The following is a 12,479-nucleotide window of genomic DNA, read 5'->3' on the forward strand; positions in this document are numbered from 1 at the left end:
TGAGATATAAACACAAATTTGAGGAAAATAGGCTAAATTGTGAGATATAAACTAACAAATTTGAGGAAAAGAGGCTAAATTGTGAGATATAAACTCGCAAATTTGAGGGAAAAGTCTGAATGGTGAGATATAAACTCGCAAATTTGAGGAAAAGAGTCTGAATGGTGAGATATAAACAAATTTGAGGAAAAGAGGCTAAATTGTGAGATATAAACTTGAAAATTTGAGGAAAGAGTCTGAATTGTGAGATATAAACAAATGTGAGGAAAAGAGGCTAAATTGTGAGATATAAACTCGCAAATTTGAGGGAAAAGTCTGAATGGTTAGATATAAACTCGCAAATTTGAGGAAAAGAGTCTGAATGGTGAGATATAAACTCGCAAATGTGAGGAAAAGAGTCTGAATGGTGAGATATAAACACAAATTTGAGTAAAAGAGGCTAAATTGTGAGATATAAACCCGCAAATTTGAGGAAAGAGTCTGAATTGTGAGATATAAACTCGCAAATTTGAGGAAAAGAGTCTGCATTGTGAGATATAAACTCACAAATTTCAGGAAAATAGCCTAAATTGTGAGATATAAACTCACAAATTTGTGGAAAGGAGTCTGGATTGTGAGATATAAACTAGCAATTGTGAGAAGTCAGAATTGCCTTTTTCATTTTTTTTATTTGTTGGTGGAAAAAAATACAATAAAATTGCAAAATGTAAATTAAAAATTCTGAGAAAAAAACTCTGAATTGCAAGTTATAAATACCTTTATTTATTTATTATTTTGATTTTTTTATTGAATTGATTGGATCATGAAATGTGTTTTTGTCCCGGTTTAATTTCTCTTTGGATATTATGTTTTTTGTTTTTGTTTTTTAGTTATATGCCCATGCAGGGCCTTGTACTACCATACTGCATTTGCAACACTGGCGTTTTGCATAATGCCAAACCTGAAGAACCTGTGAAGACTTGCTCCATTTACACTTTTTTATGTATTTAATTAAATCAAAGCTAGTACATGACCTGATTACATTTGCGTTTCCTTCAGAGGTCCAGGATGAGACTGATGTCTTCCGGACTGGCCGGCTCACAGCGCAGCACATTAACTAATCAAATTAACAAGGCTACTTTTGATGCAAATCTGATGTGATGTCACATCTGTTGCTGAGGTGATAGCAAAAGGGCTAATGACACATTTCTGTCAATGCATCACGCTCAACAGAATTGTAGTTTGAATCCAGTTCAACATAATCCCAGATCACTGATATTTACTGTGTAATAGCAGGTGGCGCTCTCAGGAACGAATGTCAAAAACTGAAGGATCTTTATTTTCTGATAAAAAAATAAAACAAAACAAATATGCATATTAGCATACAGGCATTTATATAGATACGTTACCACAAAGTAAATATTTGATTGCTATTGTATGTTATTTGTGGCTCATGTGGTTGATATTCATACAGACTCATATTTATTCACCATTACAACATGTGCATCATCAAATCAGAATCATACTGCATACACTTGTGATTCAACCAGTATTCATCAATGTAAATTAATAGATCTTTTTCTGATATATCATGAATACATTTTTTTTAAAGATCATATACACTACCAGTCAAAAACTTGGACACAGTTAACTGAATTTATGTCACGATTTGTCATAAATTGTTAATTTTAATTTGTATGTAAATGTAATTAACATAAATTCATATAGATTTATTAACATTAATTCATACTGATATTTCATTGGTATTAATATTTTACATCCCCCTCCAAACAATTTACTACTTATTAATTAACTTATACAATTAATTATGGGTTTATATCGTTTCTTTCAACTACGATGTATTAAACATTTATTTAGGCATGCAATAAAATGCACTTATTTTACGCATACATGTTTTTACATTGCACTTTTATTTAAAAAATACCTGCATGTAATTACACATATAATTATTTTCTGTAATTATATCTATAATTACAACGTTTTTTGCTAAACAACATGAACACAATAAGTACATTTGTAATTCATTAATTGATTTATTACTTATTTAAAGTATGTAGTAGTTAGCAACACTTAAAGTGGGATGTAATATTTGATTAATTTTAAAAAATTGAATTTTTATCTAATGTCTTATGGATAAATGCTCTGTAAAATTTTAAGTCAGAGCCAACAGTAACAGAGCATTTTAATTTGATTTAAATTGGACTCGTTTTTATTTAATGCCATGTTATTTGGTCACTACGTAATTCCTACACTTCCATTTGCGTTCTTTCATAATTTGAATGACTAATTAATTATGGTGAACATTTTATTAACAGAAAAGTGTGTCCAAACTTTTCTCCGGTAGTGAAAACATCCACATAAACTGAAAGAAAAATGTGTACATTAAAACACAGACTAGGTCTCTTTGAGTTCCACACTTCTGCATGTATAACATCTGTAAATACTGTGAAAAGAAATCATCCTTCTCATCTCTCACGTGTCTGACCTCGTGTATTCAGCTAGCTCATCTAAGTCTTATTTGTATATGATCATAGGACTATGAAAAGGACGTGAAGGCTTTATTCTATTGTGTTGCGTTCAGGTTTCTCTGGACTTTCAGCTCAGGGTTGAGTCATATTTATTGATATATTCATCAAGCAGCCAGTAATAGAAATACACCATTGATGCTTTGTTCTGATGCTGCTGTCAACGTCGTGGTTCTCATGATCATAAAATCGTCACATATGTGGAAAATGTAAATAATAGATAGTCATGCTTTGTGCTTTAATGTGTTATCATGACCAATGAAAGCAGAGAAGCAGTGGCCACATTCAGTCAATCTGCTAGAGGAAGCCAGAGCTGATCTTCATTCGTTTTCATGGCAGGTTGATTGAATTTGCCCATTAACCTGAACATCTCTTATCATATATCGTAGTGTGGCAAAATATAGATGTCCAAACTCATTTTAATTGGCCAGAGGGTGAACATATTTCATATAGCATTCAGAAATGTCATGCACTGGAATTTGTGTTTATTGTTTTTGTAGCCTTACTATTCTGTTGCATGATGGGACACCAAGACTAATTTAACTGAGTCCTTTGTTATATGTTTGGTAGAATTGTGATTTTATTTGCCTACAAACATACAAAACTGAACACTGATAGAAATGGAAATTCAAAAGACTTACTTTAAGGGATTTTTTTTATCCCAGAATTTGCTGACTGAACCACACAATTGTCATGTTTTCAAATGTGAATTCTTACAAAGCCTGTAAAGAACGTCATAATGTACCCCAAAATAACAAAATATATATAAAAATATTAATATGCATTATTAGCATTAAGAAAATGAGGCTAATTGAACATATTGTGAAAAGTACAAATAAATTGTGTAGTATTTCTACATCTTCGCAGTGTTTCTGATTCAAAACAAAAACATTGTTTGCGGACAGAATGTTTTTGATTGCTCTCATTACAGTAACGTCAGTATAATGAGAATCACCATTGAGAATAATGAGAAGCTCAAATGAAAACATCCGGATGCATTACAGTAATGAGGATTTAGGAGGGAAATGTCCTTAATTATCATGACAATAATGTCACAATGAAAGAAAAAAAATAATGATAAAATAATGTAAAATATAGTGTATTTTTTTTCTTTTTAATGTGTTTTCAGGATGAAATATGACCTGGAAAAGGATAACAGTTTAGAGTTGACAATTGTATATGCTGTGATTAAAACCAATTGTCTATTTAGGGAAGAAAAACACAAAAAAGCGCAACATTCACCAATTCTTGTAATTTACTTTGAGATCTTAATTAGCGTTTTGTGTCAAAAAATCCCCAGATGTTTCTTACATAATATGGTTAAACATGAAAACCACCTATTGCCCTTTAAAAACTGATAAACGATTTTTTTGTTTTTTTCTTTAGAGGTTTGAGATCTTTTTGAGTATTTGGTGATTTCACTGCGTATGTGAATTGTGTTTTGTTTGCATGTTTAGCAGCATTATAAATGTTTCAGTTTAAAACAGTCTGTCATTTAATTTCAAAATACAACTCTGGGAGTATTAAAAAAAAATCAGTTCCCAGATTCACTGGGAATCGCCTTATTAAATTTGTAAAGTGATTTTTGATTGTTTATATGTTTAAAAAAAAAGAATTGTTTTATATGTTAGTACTGCCACAATAAAACTGGAGTGAATACATTGCAATCTTTATTTTTGCTTAAGATTTGAAATTGCAACCAACATTCTTAAATGAAACGTTTCTGATAGATAACAGTGAAATGAGCTTGAAATGAAAACATGAAAAACGAAATACAAACAAGACATTGGGATTCAAATGTTACTGACATGTCATTCATATAATTGTGATTTAACAAATGTTTTCCTGCAAGAAAATATTTTATTGTACAAAAAGTGTGCACTGCTTATTACAGAATATAACATTACATATGTAGTGAGCATTAAAAGCCAACAGTGCTGTTGTGAAATGCATAAAGCAATGATAATATCCACAAAAGCTTGTCAATCTGTTTTAATATGTATTGTTTCAGAGGTGACGTTTTCAGCATTGAGCAAAAATATATATTAGTTTTTTTTCTTTCTTTTTTTCTTTTTATATACAGTGGGTACGGAAAGTATTCAGACCCCCTTAAATTTTTCACTCTTTGTTATATTGCAGCCATTTGCTAAAATCATTTAAGTTAATTTTTTTTCCTCATTAATTAACACACAGCACCCCATATTGACAGAAAAACACAGAATTGTTGACATCTTTGCAGATTTATTAAAAAAGAAAAACTGAAAAATGCTCAGTATTTAGTAGAAGCACCCTCTTGATCTAATACAGCCATGAGTCTTTGGGAAAGGGTGCTGTGTGTACATTAATGAGGAAAAAAAAATTTACTTAAATGATTTTAGCAAATGGCTGCAATATAACAAAGAGTGAAAAATTTAAGGGGGTCTGAATACTTTCCGTACCCACTGTATATATATATCATTTTATATATAAAGCTACAAGCTAAAAAGAAATGCTTTGGATCAAGCTCCAACTTCCAGTTCTCATTTAACAAATTCCTTCATTTGTTTCTTCCAAAAATGCATAAAGTTCCACTTCTTAGAGCATTTCATTCTACCTGACAAACTTTTCACATTATTTCAATCAACTTTCACACACCACACACACACACACACACACTTCAATGATCCTGTAACACATTACAGAACTATTATTCCTTTTCACTAAGCTAAAGGAAGATTTGATGTAATAAATAAAGGCAAAATGCAGCATACAGAACTCTGTAAGCCCGAGTGTCTGTTCACTCCATATGCTACTTATAATCGGCTGTAATACAGAAGCTGTGAAATTGAGGGCTGCTAAAGGCAACGCATGACACACAGTGATCTGCTTCAACTCGTCATTTAAAAATACAACATCAGAGACAGTCCTGAGGACACTTAGCACAGTCAAATGAACAACTCAGATAATCGCTAAATGGTATTTCCCATCTAAATAGATGAATGGTTAATATTTGATTGGCTGTGTGTTAAGTCTTGCGTGGTCATGTGACGTCAACACGCATCAGCCCATGCAGCAGTTAGGGTTGGACATCTTTTTGCTGTGATTTCCAGACAGTTTGGCCTCTGATACGGGCTCCTTGTACTCATCAGCGTGCTTCGTCACCTCTCTGAAGTGCAGGACAGACAAAACATTCAACATGTGACACCTTCACCAGTATTCACAGTGTTATATTAGGCTAATATGTAAGTATAATGCTGGGAATTTGGTAACAGTAGGGCTGGGCAATTAATCACATTTTATTTTCAATTCCAATTTTGGCTTCCAAAGATTATTAAAATATTATTATTTTAAACATTATTTTAATTGAACAGCCCAAGGTAAATGCCAAGTTTCCTCATGTGAACTGAAGGCGGAAACTTGCCGCATAACATACCATAATAAGGCATGACAGTCAGAGGAACATGTTTTTATTCACTTCACAAGGCTTCATCAAGGCATTATGAAACTCAATAAAACTGCTGCCCTCTTGTGCTTGATCTTAATATTACAAACGATGCTGTATGCAGTCAGTTCATCTGAAAGCTCTTTATCGGTGAATCTCACAAAACCTGCTATCAAGAATATGTGTCCAAAGTAATATTTTGATATTTTGCTTGTATTTTATTATATGAATTGCATCACTGCTTTACACATTTTTTTTAATTCAGTAAAATTAAATTACTGTCATGAAAATAAAAACAAAACAAAAAAATCATAGTTTAAAATAAATTTTTTTGGGAAAAATATTTATTTATTTATTTATTTTATACTTGGTGTTTTGATCACATTGTGAATTTTTTGCAAAAATCTTCTCAGTCAATTTGGTCTATTTCTTTGGTATTGGTATTATTTGGTATTATTTTTGCAAATCAGATGTTGATTAACATGTAAACCAGATTTAAAACAGAATGTGTTTTCTTTTTGAACCGGGAGCAGAGCTTACCGGGCTAAATGAAGAACAGCCTCAATGATGTTGGATCCATCCTTTGCACTCGTCTCACAGAATAAGGCACTGTATGTCTGAACACAGACAGCAGCCACAGTTTAGCCCTTATACTAATAAAAAAACTCACTCTCTAACTAGCCAAGACTGTATGAGGTCATGTTCTTTCATGTGCAGGTGGCAATGTTTTGGATAACTGAAGGTTCAATTCAAATGGTCTTCTAGAGCCTTTTTGAAGCTACAATACTTCAGTCTTTGTTCATGGAAAACTGCAGTTTGCATGAGGGTGAGTAAATTATGATTATATATTATATATATAATTATAATTATATATTGTAAATTAAACATTCTTGGTAAATAATCCCACCAAAAAACAAACAAACAAACAAACAGAAAATCAACCAAACAAACAGAAAGCAACAGTAAATAACAGTGAATAATGCCTGGGCACTAACCATGGCCAGTTTTTCTCCGTAGCTGGTTGGAATACAAGTTACTCCATCCAGAAGAGCTTCCTTCCTCAGATCTGTCTTGTTCCCCACAAGCATGATGGGAATGTCATCCTGGGACACATCCTGTACCAGAAAAGAATCTCAATCAGTATCTATTCAAACTGAACCAGCAACATCCTACATATCAGCATCTTTTCCCATTGTAGTGTTTCTATAAAGGTGCAGTATGTAATATTGACAGCTAGTGGTTGAAATGAGTATTGCAGTCCAAATTCAAAATATTGGAAAGAGTTGTTTCTCATCCTCGCTCACACAGGTTGCCAGATTAAGGACAAGCAACAGGAACAAGCACGATTAACAATTATACTGTAAGTTGGTGAGTTGATTTATCTGCGTTTTAATATTCCTCTGGTCATGGAGTTTTTTAGATGGATGCCAAGGCATTTAGGTCAGGTAGAATCAGCAATCTCTGATCCAGCTCATTTGCTTGCTTCCATGGCTGCAAAATGCTGTGTTTTCCAGCAACTGGCAACCCGGGGTGTTGAAATACTTGGTAAATTAGCAGTGGGTGGGGTCACACAGACCAAAACAAAAACAGGCATTCCGACACGGAACACACATTTCAAGTTAGAATACAAGTATGTAAACTTAGCATGTTTCCTAAATATCTGCAAGCATAGTGTTTTATGCTTTTGTACAGTCAAAAAATGACATACAGCACTTTTAATATGGCATATCATGGAAAACTCTCCGGTTACTAACATAAACCTGGTTCCCTGAGATAATGGGAATGAGGACTCACTCTTGGGGAAAACAGTTTTCCTCCGAATACTGAAGCCTGATTTGTTAATGTTTGTGCAGCTGCACAAACCTATGGCATTTCAGCCTGCCAAAATGTGCAGAGCCGACTTCCTATATAAGTCGGCGCTGAATGCCATTTCGTCAGAATCTTTCGACTGAGAAGCGTCAGCTTCAGCTTGCGTGCAGCTGTATAGCACTGCATGTCACCCAATGCTCGCCCGTTATCTCAAGGAACCAAGGTTACGTTAGTAACTGCAGCATTCCCTGTCGAACCGGTCTCTCATGTTGCGTGTAATCATGCTTGGGGAATGATATACCATAGCGCCATGCAATAAGCTCAGAACGGAGCCCAGCCCAAGGGCATCACTATGAGGGCCCTAAGAAACATAGGTTAACTAGTGAGACTCAGGCCACCAGTCGGAGCACTCATTCAAAACAGTCTAGACCACTTGCTAGGGATGCAAGACAATTAAGTGGACGAGATCCATGCCTGAAGGACAGGGACGTCGAGGTTATAAAACCTAGCAAAGGTAGACAGCGATGACGACCAGCCAGCTGCTTCGCAAATATCCCCACTGGAAACTCTGCTGGACTGAGCCCAAGAGGAGGCCATCCCCCTAGTGGAGTGGGCTTTCACTCCAATAGGGCACTCAGATCCCACTGAGGCGTAAGCCAGGGCTATCACATCAACTATCCAGCGGCATAATCTCTGCTTCGTAACTAGCATCCCTTTAGAGCGGCCTCCGAAGCACATATTGCTCTGACTGCCACAATTGGCTAAAGCACTCCATATTAAGTCCTGAGGGCCTGCACCTGGCAAATTAAGTTAGCTCCCTGCTTGTCCTCCAAGGAGGGGAGAGCTAACAGAGTGATGGCCTCCGCTACAGTATTGCTACCTTCATGGACCAGGAGCCGAATGGCAATGGATTTTGTGGGTGCGTATCTAATGTGGGTGTGCATCTAATGTGGTGAAACTAGCATTGGCAATAACACAACACTCCAACACCAGATCTGGACAGGGAGTTGGGAAGTATATACAAGCTTTCTTGGAAGGAGGTCTTGCCGCTGCGGGACACGACCTTCCCTTCTTTAACCCTTATGCATCAGGAGTGCTTCGGCTGTGACTCAGGGTCCAACGTTATCTTAGACGGGAACCCTGGTGCTCATGGAAAGTAGTAACGCTTGATGCTACAGAAACACTGTCTGAACTCAGGCTCTGCTTCAGGTCGAACCTGAGCAGTCACTGATGTTGGCTTGGCAGGCTGCTGAGTTAATGAGGCCCTCTGGGGATTTGAAACAGCAGCCGAGCTAGACCGATATGACAGGAAGTGGCGCATGGCTTGCAACCTGTGAGGAATACTGGGGAGTTGAGGAAGACTGTCTTGTCAGCATCCATCCCGGGGGTGAGGAATGCAAAGATGCCTCTTTGAGGGGAGAGGCGTCTCATACCCCTTCTGTTCAGAGCCATCACGGAAATGAGGGAAGCGGAGATGGAAAAGAAAGTTTCCATCTCAAGCCCTCAGAAACACACACACAACAACATAGTCTTACACACTAATGAGATCAATTCATAACACTGTTGCAAAAACCTTCTTTTGGCAATCAGGTATCATTTTACAGCTCAATGTCTATTACAGTATGCAACATAATTAGAGCAGATACATGTTACAGTAAATATAGCAGATACAGTGAAATTCAACAATAAGCTTTACAGTAAGAAAATATTATTTTCATTACACTGCTGTAAAGAGATCTTACAGTACAGTAGATGAAAAGCACTAGAAAGGAAAAGGTCAAATACCAAAGAATTGCACAGGAACACAACAGAATATAGAGACATCTCTTAGTTCTGCAAAAATACAGTACATGTAAGAAGTACTGTACTTGGCTACAAATCACTTCAGCAGTTATGAGTTTGAGGGTGCACAACTTGTTCTTCAGTATTTACTGTACATATATATATAAAAAGTAAAAGTTCTCTCATCTGAAGTACTGCTACTGTTCTGTCATTATATTTTACAGTTTTTCTCGATTGCTTAAGACACATTTCTTGAAATGGTGATTCCTTTTCTCGAAACTCTAAACACAAATCCATAACTTCTCACCCAATTCCCCATACTTCCTATTTTCAGGACAAAATTAAGCTCTCCACTCAAAACTATATAAAAAAAAGTAAATGTTCTCTCATCTGAAGTACTGCTACTGTTCTGTCATTATATTTTAACTGTAAGTAGTATTGAAAGCCTGTAGTCGATGAGCCTGTAGGCCAGCTGTCCTCATGCACAAGAACATGATCAACGATAGTGCTGTGTATTTCATCAGGAATAAATGTCCTTTGACCCTGTCCCCTTCAGTTTTCTTTCCCCTCCTCTTCCTCTTTGTCTCCCACTAGTAGGATTAATTTTCCAAATCACATAATCACCTGTGCTCCTTTTTATATCATCCTGAGATTCTGACTGGTCTGTCATCAGTTTTGCTACTTAATGTTCACACATGGATAAATGTATGCTATCTGTGTTCATTTTGTGATTCTTGAGGTAGTTATATTGTGAGTTTGTGTTTTCTAAATGAGAACATGGTTAAACCTGTGCAAAATGATGCCGTTCTTGTGTAGAGTTTAGCTGAAAACACGGAGCAAATTGGAGCGTGTGTGAAAACAGGTGAAATGTGTTAAAAGTTTTGAGAAACGTGTCTTTGTTTCAGGAACTGTATGAATGGTTTGGAAAATTGTGCCAAACGAATCAGTTATAGTGTGTTAACAATTGAGAAAAACTGTAAGACTGTTCAGCAACTAGGCCTGTCCAGCTGAGCGACAGTCTTAAGGGTATAGTAGCACCAGGTACAAATGGCCCATTTAATTCATAGAGAGATTAGATAATGGTCAAGTCTGCATAACTGAATTATGACTCTTTTTGTGTAGGAAATACCTCAATGATATCGACCCATTCACGCACATTCAGAAAGCTCTTCTCACACGTGACGTCATAGAGTAGGAGAACTCCATCGGCCCTCCTGAAGTAAGACTTAGCAATGCTCCGAAACCTATAAAAGAGACACCCGCGCAGTCAACCTTTAGACCAAAATACACTTTTGTTTTTACGCACACACAAGGGTATTCATAAAGTGCATGTGATGTGAATTCATTAATTCATATGCTCAGCTTGCACATGCACCTTGAGGGTTTTTTTGCACTTTACAAGGTCGCAGTACTGGTTCAGAACATTATTTTAAGACACTGTTTAAAAGCACAAAGACATTTTGTCACTGTTTTGTCAACATTTTGTCAACTGTACAACTGTGCCCCTAGAGGTTCATGATGGAACTCATCAACCACTTTATTAGATACACCTGTTCAACTGCTTGTAAAGGCAAATATCTAATCAGCCAATCATAGCAGAAACTCAATGGATTTAGGCATGCAGCCATGGTTCAAGACAATCGGTCAAATAGAGCATCAGAATGGGGAAGAAAGAAGATTTAAAGGGCACCTATTATGCAAAATTCACTTTTACATGTTGTTTGAACATAAATGTGTGTTGGCAGTGTGTACACAACCACCCTATAATGATAAAAATCCACCCGTTCCTTTCTTTTAATCCCCATAAATCAGAATCTGTAAAATGTGACATTTTACAAGCCCCACCCACGACTGTTGACGGGCACTGCTGTATTAGCAGAGACCCCGCCCTCAGTGAGCCGCACACAATCCGCCATGTTTATCTTCACGCTAGAGCATTTAAAAGCAGCATTCAAATAAGAAATGTATTCTTATTAGAGCTACAGAAATGATTCATTCAAGAGCAGTGAGTGATTTTCAGTTTTTATTTTTTGTTTGACTCATATTAACAGCTTAGACAGCAGTATAGGTACTGTATATTACACTGCTATCTCTTAATACGCAGATCTAATATAAACAAGCGATTTCTTTCCCAGCTGTTTACCTTCACAGGCATAACCGACTGTGTTTTTGTAACTTATGTGTGTTTTAAACATAAACTTCTGTGTATTTGACAGTTTAAGCACAATTAGACATGAAAGAGAGCTTAGTTTAGTACTCACACTTCTTCTGTGTGTATTCAGAAAACCCTATATCAGAAGTTTAAACTGATGTGGCTTTAAAGACATGATAATCAAAACCAAACAGATGTTTTTTTAGCAGAGTATCAGAGGTATGAGCTGTAAAGGCACAGCTCTATTCCAGAAAAGGGGGCGGGGAGCAGCAGCTCATTTGCATTTAAAGAGACGAAAACAGCCTGTTTCTGCTTCCACTCAAAATAGGCATTTTCAAAATTATTTAATAAATGAAAAAAGAAAAAAAAGAGAAAATAACGGTTAGTTTCGGTTTCCCTTTTTGAATGATGAATACAGACTTCTGCCACCTGCTGGTCTGGAGAGTTATTTCCTTTCATGCAGGCACAGAATATCTAGCGTAGCGTTAGTTCTGGCAGGTCACGTTAGTCAAGCTCGCATCAGCTGACTCTCAGCTGATCCCCATCTACCTATGGGAATACGACACCTATCTAAGCATTCATATATAAGGTCCCTCAGTATTATCAGTAGTTTTCGCATTGCTCAATAGCTAATTACCCTCCTCCATCCCCAACTCCTCCTCTGTCAGTCAGGATTCAGCCTTCTGATTCTCCTTTGAATCAGACTAATTCTAAAATGTGTACATAAAATATTGAACTTAAAGGTCACATATTGTACACCTTTCTGGAGTTTTATTTTAGGTTTTGATGT

The 12,479-nt window shown here is 36.1% G+C and overlaps 1 protein-coding gene across 1 annotated transcript in view; it reads right to left on the reverse strand.

Moving 5' to 3' along the window:
• Positions 1-5,139: 5,139 nt before the first annotated feature.
• The window catches only part of LOC107755592 (ras and EF-hand domain-containing protein homolog), a 36,490-nt gene continuing 29,150 nt past the window's right edge, over positions 5,140-12,479 (reverse strand). Inside the window, exons 16-18 of the mRNA XM_016572482.1 lie at positions 6,942-7,061; positions 6,487-6,563; positions 5,140-5,670 (exon numbers count right to left, since the gene is read on the reverse strand). Of these exons, the coding sequence (XP_016427968.1) occupies positions 5,565-5,670; positions 6,487-6,563; positions 6,942-7,061 (303 nt within the window). The 3' untranslated portion in view covers positions 5,140-5,564. The remainder of the gene's footprint in view (positions 5,671-6,486; positions 6,564-6,941; positions 7,062-12,479) is intronic.

Source organism: Sinocyclocheilus rhinocerous, unplaced genomic scaffold (assembly GCF_001515625.1).
Source record: "Sinocyclocheilus rhinocerous isolate Xijiao unplaced genomic scaffold, SAMN03320098_v1.1 scaffold652, whole genome shotgun sequence".
Lineage (NCBI taxonomy): Eukaryota > Metazoa > Chordata > Actinopteri > Cypriniformes > Cyprinidae > Sinocyclocheilus > Sinocyclocheilus rhinocerous.